Source organism: Mobula birostris, chromosome 27, assembly GCF_030028105.1.
Source record: "Mobula birostris isolate sMobBir1 chromosome 27, sMobBir1.hap1, whole genome shotgun sequence".
NCBI lineage: Eukaryota > Metazoa > Chordata > Chondrichthyes > Myliobatiformes > Myliobatidae > Mobula > Mobula birostris.
Genome location: NC_092396.1, coordinates 44,483,464 through 44,502,033, shown reverse-complemented (window position 1 = coordinate 44,502,033; position 18,570 = coordinate 44,483,464). Strand labels below are relative to the sequence as shown.

General features: G+C 41.5%; 1 protein-coding gene across 10 annotated transcripts in view; it reads left to right on the top strand.

The window, feature by feature from the left end:
* Positions 1 to 18,570, top strand: part of usp48 (ubiquitin specific peptidase 48) — a 227,292-nt gene that overhangs the window by 87,112 nt on the left and 121,610 nt on the right. For 9 of the 10 annotated variants that reach the window (XR_011883341.1, XR_011883340.1, XR_011883342.1 and 6 more), the window contains 4 exons: positions 934 to 1,042; positions 3,261 to 3,394; positions 14,652 to 14,734; positions 15,330 to 15,374. Coding sequence is in view for 7 of the 10 variants with exons in the window: in XM_072245076.1 (XP_072101177.1) it covers positions 934 to 1,042; positions 3,261 to 3,394; positions 14,652 to 14,734; positions 15,330 to 15,374 (371 nt within the window). In the remaining 3 variants the exon portion in view is untranslated. The remainder of the gene's footprint in view (positions 1 to 933; positions 1,043 to 3,260; positions 3,395 to 14,651; positions 14,735 to 15,329; positions 15,375 to 18,570) is intronic. The other variant, XM_072245078.1, reaches the window with a different exon arrangement.

The window sequence follows — 18,570 nt, the reverse complement described above, 5'->3', positions numbered from 1 at the left end:
AGAAGATCAGAGAATACATGGATGGGAGGGGTATGGAGTGTCGATCCAGATGTGGGTCGATGTGATTTGGCAGTAAGGAATGCAACAGTGGTAATGATTTTAGTGAGAGATGGATAGTTGGAGCCAGAGAGGGAAGGAGATTTGGTGAATAGGTGAAGTGTGTTGATTGTAGGTGGATGGAACCAGACTGAAACGTGGAGAGGTGTGGATCTGGGAAAAGGAACAAAAATAGGAGGACTGGGATAGATTGGAAGGAATGGGGGGGAGGAATGCAAGAGATGAGCATTGCCTGAAGTTTGAAAAGTAGACAATGTGGGATATGAGCCTACATTCCCTCTCTGCTCTCAGACCTGATGCAGAGTCTCGATCCAAATCATTTGCAGTTCTTTTCCATCTACAAGTGCTGTTCAACCCACAAAGTACTTTCAATAGTTTGTTTTTTTGTTCTTAAGCCTCAGTTTCCTTCCTGTTCTTACAGCACTATTTAAAACTTGAACAGGAGTAGGTGTTTGATTTCAACCCTTGAAGTAAATTCATCAGTTAATTTGTGACCAAGCAGAATTTGTTGAATAATAGTTGACATATGTTGGATTCTTAAACAGGCCAAGTATTCTGATCAAATGTTGAAAGCCTATTTCAATGGAAGAATGAAACTTTTGTTCATATTAATAAGAAGAAATGAAAGTCACTTGATTTTAGGACTTTGTATCCCAATGATTTAGTGGTTGAATTCTGATGTATGGAGCAGTATTTTTAGTTCTGATGAAGGGTCTCAGCCTGAAACGTCAGCTCTTCATTCCTTTCCATAGATGCTGCCTGACCAGCTGAGTTCCTTCAGCATCGGCATAATCTCGTGAGCTTTATAGAATTGCCATTTTAAAAACAGTCAGTACTTTAACCTCCACTTAATCAAAAATCTCTCCTTACTTTCAGGTGTAATCAGTGTGGCCGTGAGTCTAAGCTGTTATCCCGTTTTTATGAACTGGAGTTAAATATCCAAGGACATAAGCAGCTGACAGATTGCATTGATGAGTTTCTGAAGGTAAATATCCATCTAACTGGGCCATTTAAGGGTAGTATAGCTCTTACTAAGCATTTATATCTTGCCTACTACATATATTCACCTGTATTAAGCAGAAGGCTTTATCTTAAATTTCAATAATATTGGTCTCTTTGACCCAAAAGTTGTGAAGTTTACAAGTTCTCATGTCCTTATTATATTAAATCTGGCATTCTCATTGGCATGAGATTGAAAAATTGTATATATAGTTCTACTAATTTTCTTTTAAGTCCACTGTGGGGTTAAAATCCTGCCTATGTAAATACTCATTTTGAAATGCATTATTGTGAATTTATTATTTCTGTATCAGAAATTATAGAACATTTATGTTCAAAATTAAAAGTTATGATTAGACACAGATGAGCAGTGTGCATGAATATAACGTATTTTTCCAAGTTTTAATAAGATTAGTTGGGTTCTGCGTGGTGGCACAGCTAGTTAAAGACAAGTTGAAGAACTTCTTGCTCGTGGAATTGATTCCTTTCCATAGACCTTCAGTTGCAGTTTAAGATGCAAAAACAGGAAACAAATCTGATACTGAATGCTAGGTGGTTTTCTGATGAAAAAAGAGAAACAAAACTGAACAATCTATATCACTGATGACTAGTGCAGACTTAAATTTTCAAGTTACCGTAGGATTGATAATATTGTTAAAGATTGTTTATAAGAAAAAGGGAACAAAAATAGGAGGACAGGGATAGATTGGAAGGAATGAGGGGAGGAATGCAAGAGATGAGCATTGCCTGAAGTTTGAAAAGTAGACAATGTGGGATACGAGCCTACTTTCCCTTTCTACTCAGTCCTATTGCAGGGTCCTGACCCAAAACATTTGCAGTTCCTTTCCATCCACAGGTGCTGTTTGACCCACTAAGTACCTTTAGTTGCTTGGATTTCCAGCATCTGCAGATTTTATCTTGTTTGTGATCAATTACCTTTAGCAATTAGTTTTTTAATGTTTTTAAACCTCAGTTTCCTTCATGTTCTTACAGCACTACTTAACACGTACTGCTGTTCAGAGTTTGGTCATCGCTGTTGAACAAATTTTTAATTTTATTATCAATCTTTGAGGTAAATTCATCAGTTAATTTGTGACCAAGCAGAATTTGTGGAATAGTAGTTGACATCTGTTGAGATTCCTAAACAGGCCATGATTTCTGATCAAATGTAGTCTGAGAAAAGAAAAACAGAAGGAAATATTGTTAAGGATTGTTTATAGGAAATAGATTAAAATCCATGCAGCTGCTCTGACTGTGCATTTTTATAATTAAAATGACCAGTTGATTTAAAATTTTACTGCAGCAAAGGTTAATAGTTCCATCCAACTGTTTAGTATTTCTAAACGTGCATTATTTTAATGCATACAAAATACACAATTAATTATAGCTACACTGTCTGCAGTATTCCTTGATCATAAACGTGCTGTCTGTTTTCCTCTGGTATTTAAGTATCTATGTTTGCAGAGTAGAGGCAATGTGTAAGCTGATGCACCACCTTGGCTTCTGAAAAATGGAAAGCGTGTTCTTGCCAATTTAGATTTTCAGACGTTTTTGATAAAAGTCCTGTGAATGAATCACATAAAAGCTACAGGACAGGGTAAACAAATGATTTAGATGTGTTTTTAAAATAAGATAGTCACAGGAAAATTCCAACCACCAATGCCATAACAAACTTCAGTCTTGATCTCTCTCTCCTGTAAAAGTTCAATGTCCAAATTCTGCTACACTTATCTTATTAATCCCCCAAGACCTGAGACTTAAATTCACTTTTTTCATTTTCCATTTAAGTCAACCTTTTTTTATTTTCAATACATTCCAATTTTGCTATCCTTGTGTCATGCTGCACCAATCCTTCTATCATCAGTATACTTCCCTTCTTTGTGTATAGTTTACAGTTCACTTCTTCAGTCCAGTCTTCTATCTGTGCTATTAACTTTATGTGGAATGTTTAAACAAAGCATCATGTGATGTTTGGTACATCAAGTTTTACCCTTGTCCTGCATATCACCGCCACATTCTGTAATATTGCCAGGTGTGTTTTGTGTTTTTATTTAAATAGAAATTCAGTTTGATTTAGAACACTTAAATATAGATGTCCATTAATTTTATAAACATCACTGGCTAATTAAGAAACTAATTAATGCGTGTAAAATTTGCTTTGAATATTTTTGCTTTCTTTTTGCTAATCTTGAATTTTATTTCAGGAAGAAAAGTTGGAGGGGGACAATAGGTATTTTTGTGATGAATGTCAAGATAAACAGAATGCCACCAGAAAAATTAAACTTCTCAGCCTTCCAAGAACCCTCAATTTGCAGCTTTTGAGGTTTGTCTTTGACAGGTCAGTCATAGTTTAAAAATCTGAAAACATCACCAATCTACAATTGCTTTTTTGCTGTGGTGGAATATTCAATACTGTTGTTTTTAGTGCCATGATACTTTGTCTAACCATTCCTTGTGAAATCTGTGTTGAATTTTTCACTGTGTAAATTTTTCAGTGAGTTTTTAAAAATTATGTAATTATAATTTGTAGATTTTATTAATTGAAGTTTAAGCATTCATGCGCATAGGTTAATGCTTTTGTGAGTATGAGCATATCTTCACACTTATGTTTAGCTTTTGAATCAAATTGAGTTTTCAAATCAGGTATAATGTTAGTTTTGGTGTAGAATTTTGAGGGAGTGATAACGTGTACTCATGCAATAAGCTTCTCTATCAATGTACTAGGTTTGTTCAACATTCTGAACCTCTTGATGGACAGCTTGCCTTGCACCTTGCTCCTCCACTCATGGGCTTTTTCATTCCAGCAAAATGATAGGAAAGCTCACTTGTGCCTTTTAATGGGAGTGTGGAATGGCTTTGAAGAAACCATATAGGAATTGGGCATTTGTTATGGTTTTTAACATAATTGTGGGAGCATTGCAGTTGATGGTAGTGCCCTATCTGATTCCCAGTGGGAACAATGGAGTCATAGAATTATGCAGCCTTTTCAGCCCACCGAGTCTATGCCGACCAGCATGCCAATCTATTCCAATCCCACTTGCCTGGATTAATCCCATATCTCTCTATGCCTTGCTCATTCAAGTACCTATACACCTTAAAATGTTTTTGCTGTTCCTGTCTCCACCACCTCATCTGCAGCTTATTTCAGGTATCAACTATCCTTAGTGTAAAACATTTACCCCTCAGATCCCACTTAAATCCTCCTCCTTTTCACTTTAAACCTGTGCACTCTAGTTTTAGACATTACTACCATGGGAGCAGACTCTGGCTACCTGCTTATAGACATAGTCATACTTTATTGATCCTGGGGGAAATTGGTTTTTGTTACAGTTACACCATTAAAAAATAAATAGTAATAAAACCATAAATAATTAAATAGTAATATGTAAATTATGCCAGGAAATAAGTCCACGACCAGCCTATTGGCTCAGGGTGTCTGACCCTCCAAGGGAGGAGTTGTAAAGTTTGATGGCCACAGGCAGGAATGACTTCCTATGATGCTCTGTGTTGTATCTCAGTGGAATGAGTCTCTGGCTGAATGTACTCCTGTGCCCAACCAGTACATTATGTAGTGGATGGGAGACATTGTCCAAGATGGCATGCAACTTAGACAGCATCCTCTTTTCAGGCACCACCGTGAGAGATTCCAGTTCCATCCCCACAACATCACTGGCCTTACGAATAAGTTTGTTGATTCTGTTGGTGTCTGCTACCCTCAGCCTGCTGCCCCAGCACACAACAGCAAACATGATAGCACTGGCCACCACAGACTCATAGAACATCCTTAGCATCGTCTGGCAGGTGTTAAAGGACTTCAGTCTCCTCAGGAAATAGAGATGGCTCTGACCTTTCTTGTAGACAGCCTCAGTGTTCTTTGACCAGTCCAGTTTATTGTCAATTCGTAACCCCAGGTATTTGTAATCCTCCACTATGTCCACACTGTCCCCCCTGGATGGAAACAAGGGTCACCGGTGCCTTAGCTCTCCTCAGGTCAACCACCAGCTCCTTAGTCTTTTTCACATTAAGCTGCAGATTATTCTGCTCACACCATGTGACAAAGTTTCCTACCGTAGCCCTGTACTCAGCCTCATCTCGCTTGCTGATGCATCCAACTATGGCAGACTCATCAGAAAACTTCTGAAGATGACAAGACTAATGGCAGTAGTTGAAGTCCGATGTGTAAATGGTGAAGAGAAAGGGAGACAAGACAGACCCCTGTGGAGCCCCAGTGCTGTTGATCACCCTGTCGGACACACAGTGTTGCAAGCACACGTACTGTGGTCTGCCAGTCAGATAATCAAGAGTCCATGACACCAGGGGAGCATCCACCTGCATCGCTGTCAGCTTCTCCCCCAGCAGAGCAGGGCGGATGGTGTTGAACGCACTGGAGAAGTCAAAAAACATGACCCTCACAGTGCTTGCTGGCTTGTCCAGGTGGGCGTAGACACGGTTCAGCAGGTAGACAATGGCATCCTCAACTCCTAGTCGGGGCTGCTAGGCAAACTGGAGGGGATCTAAGTGTAGCCTGACCATAGGCCGGAGCAGCACCAGACCAAGTCTCTCCAAGGTCTTCCTGATGTGGGAGGTCAATGCCACTGGTCTGTAGTCATTGAGGGCACTGGGGCGTGGTGTCTTCAGCACAGGGACGAGGCAGGACGTCTTCCACAGTACAGGAACCCTCCGGAGCCTCAGGCACAGGTTGAAGATATGGCGAAGTACTCCACATAGCTGAGGGGCACAGGCTTTGAGCACCCTGGTACTGACATCATCCAGTCCTGCAGCCTTGCTTGGGTTGAGATGTTTCAGCTGTCTTCTCACCTGTTCAGCTGTGAAGCCCACCATGGTGGTTTCATGTGGGGAAGGGGTATAGTCATGAGAGCAGGGTGGGGGACTGTGAGGAGGGGAGAGTGGAATATGTGTTGGTTGGGGGCCGACAACAGATGACTCGTGGGGGATGGGCAGGGGCCACAATATCTACGCCTTTCACAATTTAATACATTTCTATCATGTTTCCTTTCGGCCTCCTTTGCTCCATGGAAAACAGACCCAGCCTCTTTAATCTCTCCAGAGCTCCAATCTAGACAACATCCTTGTGAATATTGTTTTTGTTTTTGCTCTTTCTATCATAATCGTGTGGTAACCAGAACTGCACACAGTACTCCATGTTCAGTGTATTCATCATATTTGTACAACTTAATTATGACATCCCAACTCATGTAGTCAGTGCGTTGGCTTGCAGAGGTAAGCTTCCCAAGTATACATAAAATGCTGGAGAATCTCACCACATCAGGCAGCATTTATGGAGGCCCTGCACCGGAGCACTGGATTCAATATCCAAGGAGAATGTGTATCGGCAGGTGTAGCACTTGTCACGCTTGCAGTGATAAATGCCATGTGGAAGATCAGTGGAGAAGGATAAGTGGACTAGGAGCCACATTCCTGCCTACCTGTGTTGCCACTTTCAGTGAATTAGATACGTACACCCAGGGGTGTCTGTTTATCAACAATCCCCAGGGCCCTGAAGTTTCCTATGTACGTCCTATACTGGTTAGCATCCCAAAATAGATCACATCATCTTTGTGTGAGTTAAATTCCACCTTCCATTCTCTTACCCACTTTAACCACAGTGCCTCAGGCTTTTGTACAGTACTCTATTTGTCAGTGTGGAGCGGAGAGCGAGTTTGTAAATCTGGCGGGAGCTGAGGATATTGGGAAGGGTGAGATGGAACGCCATGGGAGGGGTGAGGGACATGTGCAGTAAAGGAGTACCAGGCGTGGGAAGTGACACAGGTGCAGACACACCAGTGCCGTGAAACACCGGGAAAGTTCATTTGATTCCAAACAGTTGTTTTATTGATCATCACAGAATGTCTCTCCGGTGCTTCCTGCTTCCTCCCCTTTGTCTTCCCCTTTTCCCAACAGTGATTCACTTCTCCCTGCCCCCTTGCCACGCTCAGGCTGGTGAGCTTTACATCAGTGGTAGGGAAATTACAGCAGGAGATTCTTAGAAACAGGATTTACTTGAATTTGGAAAATCCTGACTTAAAAATTTGTGATGAAATTTTAGAGAAGTTAATGATACTTGATGTGTTTTGGGCAGTGCATTTTGTCTACATTGATTATTGTAAAGCATTTGACAAGGTCCCTCATGGTAGGTTATCCACTACGAGATGGAAAGTTTGATCCAAAATTGGATTGGTGATAAACAACAGTGGTGAAGGGTGTTTTTCTGAGTAGAGTTATGACCAGTGGAGTTCTGCAAGGACCTGTGCTGGGACCTCCCTAATTAAAATCAGTGGAGTTGTGGATTGAAAGAAAAGTTGTCAAAGGAATCGGCAGGATACAGACCAGTCGTAAACGTGGAGAAATGGCAGATGGAGTTTAATTCCGGCAAGTGTGAGCTGCTTCATTTTGGTAATAACTTACAGAACCTTCAGGAGTAATATAGTGATCTTGGGGTGCAAGTGCATTGCTCTCTGAAATTTGCAGCACAGGTGGGGGGAGGGGCGGGTGAATCAGACATAGGAAATCCACAACTCCACTGATTTTTCTGTCACCTTACTAATTGGACCATTTAAGTTTTCATCTAAGTTGTAGAGATCCCAGCACTGATCCTTGTGGAACAACACTGGTCACAGAGCTCCACTCAGAAAAACACCCCTTCACACTGTTGTATTTAGTTCAGGTGGAGATGAGGAGGCATACAGGAGTGAGATAGATTAGTTGGTTAAGTGGTGTTGCAACAACAACCTTTCACATAGTGTCAGTAAGACCAAGGAATTGACTTTAGGAAGGGCAAATTGAGGGAACACGCATCAGTCCTCATCGGGGGATCATCAGTGGAATGGGTGAGCAGTTTCAAGTTCCTGGGTGTCAACATCTCTGAAGGTTTATCCTAGATCCAACATATTGATGTACGTCTCCTCAGATTGCCAAGATGGTGCCAGTGAACTATGGTGATGTGTTGCAGGCTGCTTACAAAACTTCTAAATATACCTGTTCTCAATTACTCACTGCAATCTGCAGCCTATAGTTTCCCTTTAAGCAATGTACCTTTGAACTGTCTTAATGAACTAGTGATTTCACGAACTTGGTGGACTTAACTGTCAAGCATGCAGGTATAGCTCCTTTAAGTGGAAGTAAGTACATCACCGTGGCTGGAAGAGAGGGAGGAGGGGAGGACTTGAAGCCTGACTGAAATGCAAAGAAATGGAAGTTCCTCTACCCAGTATCTTGTTAACAAATGTGTAGTCGCTGGAGAACAAGATTGAGAGATGGCGCATGATTGCCGAGGGGATGAGGATTTGTTGCATTCTGTGTTCCATGGAAGCATGGCTCACTCTGAACACACCTAATTTGCTGATAAGACCTGAGGTTTGCTTTATATACAGGGTGGACCAATCTCGTGATTGGGAGAAGGCAAAAATTGGGGTGGGGGGGGTGCCTGTGTTTAATGATGAACACCCTGTAGTGCTTGGACACAAAGGTCTTGGTCTTGTCAACCTCTTGTTCCTCAACCTAGAACTTATAACAATTAAGCGTCGACCGTTCTACTTATCAAGTGAGTTCTCCTCCATGATCCTGACTGTAGTTTACCTACCATGAAAAGCCGACATTAATCAGGCACTTGCAATATTGAATGTTACAGATAGATAGATAGATATACATTATTGATCCCGAGGGAAATTGGGTTTTGTTACAGCTGCACCAACTAAGAATAGAGCATAAATATAGCAATACAAAAACCACAAGCAATCAAACTAACAAAATGCAAACTATGCCAGATGGAAATAAGTCCAGGACCAGCCTATTGGCTCAGGGTGTCTGACCCTCCACAGTAGGAGCTGCAAAGTTCAATGGCCACAGGCAGGAACAACCTCCCGTGACGCTCTGTGTTGTATCTCGGTGGAATATGGCTGGGGTCCAACAGCAAAAAGTTCAATATCTGGTCTATAAACACGTTCCTCGATCGTAATATGACCCGGATTGCACCAGCCGTTGTTAACCAGAACAACAAGCACCCAACTCCTTTACACTTACCGCTCTCAGTGCACTTCCAGTCAGCCCGCACGGTCTGGGAGCCGTCCATGGAAAAGATTTGATCGGGTATGTCCTCGTGCAGCCCCGTTCCAGTAAAACCCATAACACTGCACTCCCGAAATGTTCTCTGACGCCTGGCTAGCGCCGTGAACTCGTCCATTTTATTACCCACCGAACTCCTCTTCTCCATAAGTCTCTGTTGTCTTGACCCGGTCCTCTTTCCTCGCCTTTGTGGTCCCCCTCTGCATCCTCTGTGTGTTTTCCTCCAGATTTCAGCAGGGGTGTCCGCCGCTCTGCTCACTAAACCGGCCGGCTCAATCAGCTGGTCCCTGGAATAAACAATGTGACCATGCTTCTGCCCCGCTAATGAGACGTGTCGGAATGTAACTATTTCCAGTGCTAAATACCAAACTAGAAACAGTTCACTGTGACGCACCTTAGATCATAGTTGGCGACTTCAATCGGGCTTGTTTGAAGAAATCTCTGCCCAGTTATTATCAGCTTATAATCTGCAGCACAACATACTCGACCACTGCTATGCTACAATTAGGAATGCCTAGAATGTATTTTGAGAAATCTGATCACTTGGCTGTTCTTCTGCTACGTGCATACAGACAGAGGCTGAAGAGAAGACATCAGAGATAAGGACAACAAAGAGGTGGTCCTGGGAGAGCAGCTACGGGATTACTTCGAATCACTGAACTGGACCATGTTCAAGGACTCATTCAGAGGATCTGAATGAATACACCACGGTTGTCACAGACTTTATAAAAACAGTGATAGAGGAGTGTTCCCCCACAGAATCATTCAGTCTTCCCCAATTAGAAGCCATGGATGAACCATGAGATCCACAGTCTACTGAGGGCCAGATCAGAGTGGTATTCAGGTCTGGTGACCAAAAGGTCTAGCTACGATTTTTCAGGAAGCCATCTGGTGTGAAATGGCAATTCCAGACCAAATGTATCACCGAAGGAAGCTCAACAGCTGTGTCAGGGTTTGAATGCTATTACCTCTTACAAAGTGAAACCAAGCAACATAGGTGACAACAAGGCTTCGCTCCCAGATGAGCTCAATACCTTCTGTGCTCACTTTGACTGTCAAAACATGGAGGAAACTTCACAAACTCCCACAGAGACCGATGATGTTGTGATTTCAGTCCCTGAGGCCAACATGAGAGCATCCTTCAGGATTGTGAACCCATGGAAAGCATCCGGCCAGATTGGGTACCTGGTAGTCCAAAAGATTTGTTCTGAATAACTGGCTGGAGTGTTCACCTGTATGCTTAACCTCAAGTTTCGGCATTCTGAGGTGCCCACCTACTTCAAGCAGTCATCAATTATACCGATGTCAATTATACATGGTAACCTGCCTCAGTGATTATCGTCCATTTATGCACTGTGATGAAGTGCTTTGAGAGATTGGTAATGAAATATATCAACTCCTGGACAGCAAAGAAAAATACATCAGGATGCTCTTTATCAACAACAGATTGGCATTCAATGCTATCATCCTCTTAAAACTAATCAATGTGTTTCAAGACCATGAGCAGTTGGATCCTCAATTATCTCACTTGTAGACACCAGTCAGTTTGGATTGGCAACATTTCGTCCGCAAGCTCTATCAGCGTAGGAGCACCACAAGGCTCTGTGAATAGCCCCCGCTCTGCTTAGTTCTAAGTAAATTTATTATCAAAGTACGTGTACTGTATATCACCTACAAAATCTAGTGACACTGGCCGAACATCAGCGAAGTACGGCGGAGATTTGTCCTCTGGCAGGTTTAACCTAGCCGTGAAGGTGATGTTCCATCGGTATACTACTAGACTAGATCTAGTGGTAGGATCATGGCTAGCTAAGTCAACGAGGTAAGCATATCTTTGCTACTTTGTTGGTTATGCCTCTTCAGGCAAAGGCTGCACGCAACGAGGACGCCGGCAGCAGGGCGTCTGATGATGTCTGTAGCAGATGAATCCAAAAGGGTCAATGGTACAGCCACCACTGGCATGCGGAGGAACCAGAGTGCTGGTCATCGGATGGCATCAGTAGACTAGTTAGTTGTCACTGCGGGGCAGCTTCCTTATCCACTAACTCTGTTACACTCCTGTGTACCACTTAGCATCAGATTTGGAAGCCCAGAGAGACTGTATGGTGGGGGCACGACACCGTCTGTCTTATTACTGTGCAAGGCGTGAAAAACAGTCAACATCGAAATCGATGGACAGCCGAAGAAGAAGATCACCTAATACAACCCTGAGATTTATATTATTGAGGGCATTCCCAATAAATGCACAATAATAGAAACAATGAAAGACTGCACTAACTTGGGCATTCAGCCGGTGTGCAAAAGACCACAGGCTGCAAATACAAAAAGATAGAAATAACAAAAATAATAAATACTGGTTTGTGAGATGTGCTGTGCTGTGTTCACGATCTTCTGCAGCTTCTTCCGGTCTTGGACAGGACAACTTCCATACCAGGTTTTGATGCACCCTAGAAGAATGCTTTCTGTGGTGCATCTATAAAAATTAGTGAGGGTTTCACGGGAGAGGCCAAATTTCTTTAGTTTTCTCAGGAAGTAAAGGCGCTGGTGGGTCTTTTTGGCAGTGGACTGTGCTTGGTTGGACCAAGTCAGGTCATTTGTGATATTGACCCCGAGGAACTTAAAGCTTTTGACCTGTTCCACTTGCACACCACCGATGTAAATGGGGTTGTGCGGTCCACTACTCCTTCTGAAGTCAACAACCAATTCCTTCGTCTTGCTGACGTTGAGAGATAGGTTATTGTCTTTGCACCATACCACCAGGTTCTTAATTTCCTCTCTGTACTCAAACTCATCACAACTGATGACACCACTGATGAATACCGTCCTATTCCATGCCCTCACTTGGAAAGTCTGATCACCTGGCTGTACTTCTATTCCGTAAGTTTAGGCAGAGACTGAAGACTGCAGCACCAGTACTGAGGACTAAGAAGGTATGGACAAGGGAAACATCAAAAAACGATGCCTCAAAAAAGTGGCATCCAACATTAAGGACCCCTATCACCAAGGACATGCCCTTTTCTCACTGCTGCCATCAAGGAGGAGGTACAGGAACCTGAAGACACACTCAACATTTTAGGAAGGGCTTCTTGCATGCTGGCATCAGATTCGTTAATGAACAGTAAAGTGATGTACACTACATCACCATTCATTTCTTTGCTTGCTCTCTTTTTGCACTTCTGATTTAATATATTTTAATATTTCTTATAAGAATATAAGAACTATGCAGAACAAATTTCATGACATGTGCCAGTGATATTAAACTTGATTCAGATTCTGATTCTTTCTTTGTCAGGGTAATAATTATGAATATTATGAAGTCATATTGTAGTTGTATAAATCTTTACTAGGGCCACATTTGGAGTATTGTGTCCAGTTCTGGTTGCTATAGTATAGGTAAGATGTGGAGGATTTGGAGAGGGCGCAGAAGTGTTTTACCAGGATTTGGAACATATTGGCTAAAATAATACGTTGGGCAAACTTGGATTGTTTTTCTTCGAGCTTTGGAGGCTCAGAGGTGGCTTGTTAAAAGTATATAAAATGACTGGCATATAGAGGGTAGATATCACTGTTTTTCTCAGGGTGGAAATGTAAATATTAGAGCATGTAGATTTAAGGTGAGAGGGAGAAAATTTATTGAAGATCCCCACAATCTCCATGTGCACCACAGAACTGTGTGCTTAGTCCCATGTTCTCACTTTTTTTCTTATGACTGTGTGGCAGCTCCAATGCCATATTCAAGTTTGCTGATGACACCGCTGTTGTAGGCCAAATCAAAGGTGGTGATGAATCAGCATATTTGAGGGAGACTGAAAATCTGGCTGAGGTGGTGCCATATCAACATAATTGTCAGCAAAACCAAGGAGCTGATTATTGGCTTCAGGAGGAGAAAACCAGAGATCCATGAGGCAGTCCTCATTGGAGGATCAGAGGTGGGGAGAGGGTTCGCAACTTTAAATTCCTAGGTGTAATTATTTCGGAGGACCCCAGCGCCTCTAATTAGGAGCTTGCAGAGATTTGGCATGACATCTAAAACTTCGACAAACTTCTATAGATGTGTAGTGAGCATATATTGACTGACTGCATCACATTCTGGGAGGGAAACACCAATGCCTTTAAATGGAAAATCCTACAAAAAGTAGTGGATATGGCCCAGTCCATCAAGGGTAAAGCCCTCCCAGCCATTGACCATGTCTACATGATGGTAGTGTAGTGGTTAGCATAACGCTTTACAATGCTAGTGACCCGGGTTCAATTCCTGCTGCTGCCTGTAAGGAGTTTGTACATTCTCCCCGTAACCGCTTGGGTTTCCTCCCACATTCCAAAGGCGTAGCAGTTGGTAGGTTAATTGGTCATTGTAAATTGTCCCATGATTAAGCGAGGATTAAATTGTGGAATTGCTGGGTGGGGTGGCTGGAAGGGCCTACTCTGCACTGCATGTCAATAAGTCAATCAATCAATAAACACTGTCTCAGGAAAGCAACATCCAACATACCACCCAGGACATGCTCTCCTTCTTGCTGCTGCCATCTGGAAGAAGATACAGGAGCCTCGGGATTCATGCCATCAGGTTCAGGAACAGTTATGACCCTTCAACCATCAGTCTCTATACCAGTGGTAATAACTTCACTCAACTTCACTTGCCCCATCATTGAAATGTTCCTGCAACCAATAGATTCATTTTCAAGGAATCTTCATCTCGTATTCTCAATATTTATTGCTTTTTATTTATTACTGTTATTTCTTATTTTTGTATTTGCAGTTTTTTTTCTGCATGCTACGATTGATTCTGTTATGGTTATTATTCTATAGATTTATTGAGTTTGTCCACAAGAAAATGAATCTCAGGATTATGTATGGTGACATATATATGTGCTTTGATAATAAATTTACTTTGAACTTTGATCTTTATACATTGGATAAACCAGGTTTAGTTTTACTAAGTTCAGCAACCTCATTCTTTCTGTTTGTCTGTAGAAGAACTGGTCATCATTTTTACTTAATATTTCATTTGTTCTTTATATTAGATAGTCTGGTCAGCTGGGCCTTGCTCACAATCTTACCTTAGCTACATATTTCACATTTAAACATGCTTAATCTAATTTTAATTGCTCCTTACTTGCTTTGCTTGGCCATCTTGTCTCACCCTTTACGGCTGAAACATTAACCTGACATACATGGTTACAGCATTTTTTGATGTTAATGCAGCAGTAAAGATGTCCTGAGTGGATGTCCTTTTTAAAGTACAGGAGATAGGACCTGTTAGGATTGGGACTAAAAGACCAAGAGTTTTAAGGATTCACTTAGCAGGCTAACACCAAGCAGGGCACCGTTGCATATTTACATCGGTCATTAACTTAAAATCTAATCAAATAGAGGAATGATACCAGAAGCTCACTCTTACTTTTATCTTTATTACATTTGTTTTTCTGAATTTACATAATTTTATTTTGAAATAAAAGCTGGTTTGCTTGAGTCAGAATTTGTCAATAAGTTATGAAATTTTAACCTTGCAGGCAAACTGGTCATAAGAAAAAACTAAACTCCTACATCAGTTTTCCTGAAGTTTTAGACTTAACTACATATCTTGAAAGGAAAGGTAAGGGGTAATTTAATATTTATCAGTTCAGTAATGATGTTGGACTTCCATTGTTTCTGGAATTCATTGTTCTTAGTTTTCGGGATCTAATTCAAACCTATTTGCAATGTGGAAAATACATCTTCTGAAAACCCTTAAGCCTGCCCATTAGCTCATGATGAAAATATTTGCTTAGTGCTGATTTAGTTCTTGCCTATTTTATACCATCCGTTGAATATAAAAGTAAGTTTATTCACAGGTCATTTTAAGTGACATTGAAGGCAAGAAAATTAATCTCAGGATTACATATGGTCATTATATGTACTTTGATAATAAATTTACTTTGAGCTTGAACTCTGAAAATATCTTCATGAGAAAAACTAAAATTTGATCCAGATAAAGAAAAGTATTAAATAATCTGATGGTGTAAAAAGTATTTTAAAATATAAAATGATATGTGACTGATGGGAAGTAATGCTCTGTCAGTTGACATTGTTTATTAAAAAAAATGAAATGCCTTCAAAAGAGGTAAATAGACAATGGAAGAAGATACAAGGCTACAAATGGGTAGTGGATGGTGTGTACAGCATCTGATTATTTTATTCCTCTTTAATAGACCTATCAGAAGAAAAGCTCGGAAGGAAAAGTCGTCACATGTTAAGTTGGTCCTTTGGAAATATTTGTCATCTTATTTACATTTTGGTGTAGAATCTGCAAATAATTACACAAATGATTGCAAACACGAGGAAATCTGCAGATGCTGGAAATTCAAGCAACACACTCAAAAAATGCTGGTGAACGCAGCAGGCCAGGCAACATCTATAGGAAGAGGTACAGTGGACGTTTCGGGCTGAGACCCTTCGTCAGGACTAACTGAAAGAAGAGATAGTAAGAGATTTGAAAGGGGGAGGGAGAGATCCAAAATAAAATCTGAAATAAATAAATAAGGGATGGTATTTATTTATTATTATTAGTTATTTCTTCTTTCCCCCTTTTTCTCTTTTTTCTCCCTCTGTCCCTTTCACTATAACTCCTTGCCCATCCTCTGGGTTCCCCACCCCCTTTCTTTCTTCCTAGGCCTCCTGTCCCATGATCCTCTTGCTTCTCCAGCTTCGTATCCCTTTTGCCAATCCACTGTCCAGCTCTGAGCTCCATCCCTCCTCCTCCTGTCTTCTCCTATCATTTCGGATCTCCCCCGCCCCCCACTTACAAATCTCTTACTAGCTCTTCTTTCAGTTAGTCCTGACAAAGGGTCTCGGCCTGAAACATCGACTGTACCTCTTCCTATAGATGCTGCCTGGCCTGCTGCGTTCATCAGCATTTTTTGTGTGTGTTACACAAATGATTGCTTTTGGTTTGAAAAAATATTTACAGGCATGGAGGTCAGCTGTGTTCATCCTAAGATGTTTATGGAAATTATACTAAATATAGTTTCAACAATCACTCTGAACATTTAGACAATAAGACCATAAGATATAGGAGAAGAATTAGGCCATTTGGCTCATCGAGACTGCATCATGACTGATCCTCTTAGCCACAATCTCCTGTCTTCTCCCCATAACCCGTCATACCCTGACTAATCAAGAATTTGTCAGTCCCTATGCCTTAACTATACCCAATGACTTGACCTCCACAGCCACATGTGGTAATGAATTCCACAGGTTCACCACCACTCTGGCTAAAGAAATACCTCGTCTCTGTTCTGAATGGACGTCTGTGTATTCTGAGGCTGTGCTCTCTTCTTAGACTCCCCTACCATAGGTAACATCCTCTCCACATCCCCTCTATCGAGGCCTTTCAATATTTGATAAGTTTCAATAAGGTTACCCCCCTGGAATTCGGAAGAATGAGGGAATACTGGCCTAGAGCCATCAATCAGTCCTTGTATGATAACCCTTTTATTCCCAGAATGATTTTCATGAACCTCCTCTGAGCTACATCTGTGGGTGACAGTATTACCTTCATAAAATCAAAGATGCTGTGAAGATGATAACTGGAAGAGATGTACGAGAAGGGGCAATTGCTAGAGCATTGCATAAAAAAGGTGTTTATCTAACAATAATTATGAGCATTATCAGTGTGCCCTTCAAGAAGATTGTTTGCCACCAGCTCATGTGGACAGTTATTGACATCAATAAATGCCAACAATACCCAAACCCCAACAAAATGAATATCAAAATAGTTCATTTCAGTTCCTTTTATTGGGGATCACTGAGCATAGGGCTTGTAAAGAATATGGTTTTAGCAGAATATCAAACCCCCCCCCCCCGCTTTATTTATGCCTCAAATCAACTCTGCTACAGCCGTCAGCAGAAGGGTTTGCTTTCTCCCCAAGTACAGGTCAGTGTTTGTTACAGTGTCATATAGCACCACAACACAGCAGTAGACCTTTCAGCTCATCTAGTCTTTGCTGAACTGTTCTTCCACTTATTTCCATCAATCCACATCTGGATAATAGCCCTCCTTATCCCTCCTATTCCATGTACTTATGCAAATTTCTCAAGTATAGAAATTGAACCTGCATCCACTACTTGCACTGACAGCTCGTTCTACACTCGCATCACCATCTGTGAAGAAGTTTTCCTCAGGTTCCCTTAAATAATTCACCTTTCACCCTTAATATATGACCTGTAGTTCTAGTCTCACCCAATATGAGTGAAAAAAGCCTGCTTGTATTTACTCACTCTATACCCTCATAATGTTGTATACCTCTATCAAGTCTCACCCCATTCTCTCACACTTCAGCAAATAAAGTCTTAGTATATGTAACCTTCCCCTGTAATGCAGGTCCTTAAGTCCCGGCAACATTCTTCCAATTTATTTGAACTCTTTCAATCTTATTACTGACCAACATGTTCTCCACTTGCAAACAATGCAAAAATTACCGAATGTTGAAAGGACTAGATAGGGTGGATGTGGAGAGGATGTTTCCTGTGGTGGGCTTATCCAGAACTAGAGGGCACAGCCTCAAAATTGAGGGCCGTTCTTTTAGAACAGAAGTAAGGAGGAACATTTTTAGCCAGAGAGTAGTGAATCTGTGGAATTCTCTGCCACAGACTGAAGTGGAGGCCAAGTCTGTGGGTACATTTAAGGCGGAAGTTGTAGTTTCCTGATCTGTCAGGGTATCAAAGGATATGGTGAGAAGGCAAGTGCATGGGGTTGAGTGGCATCCAGGATCAGCCACGATGGAATGTTGGAGCAGACTCGATGGGCTGAAAGGCCTAATTCTGCTCCTAAGTCTTATGGCCTAATGGTCTTAAAATAATATGATCACAGTACAAGCTCTCTAGTCTAGACTTATAAATTGTACCTGGTCAAATGGCTGGCAGAAGCAAACAGATTGACCTTGTACATTCCCTTCAGAGTTTGTGATTTCAGTGCTTTTGTTGGAGCTGGTGCTTGTACAAAGTATTTTTCCAGTATCCTATGAGAAATAGTGTTTCTGGTTTATAGTTGGGTACATTGTAGGTGACCTTGGAGGATGCCTTAAATAACTCTTGGTGTCAAAGCTGTCTGTGATGTCAGAGTGGATGATTTCAGCAGCTTGAGCTGATTGGCTAAAATGCAAATTCCAGGGGCAGGAGCAGAATAGTAGAAGTATGTTTTCATCTGGAGAGAAAGTTTGCACTGCTCAGACTGCCCTTCTCAGTTACAGTAAACCTAGTAAGGGAATCAGATGGGTAGACTGCAATAGTACAATCCAGTGTCATGGTGGCAGTAACTGTGACTCTGCCATCTTCACAACTCAAGTGGGAAATGAGCTGAGCTGGCTTGTTGCCAGTAAAAAGTAAAAGCTGGGAAATAAATCAGAAAATGCTAGAAACACTCAGCAGGTTAGGCAGTATGCATAGGTCTTG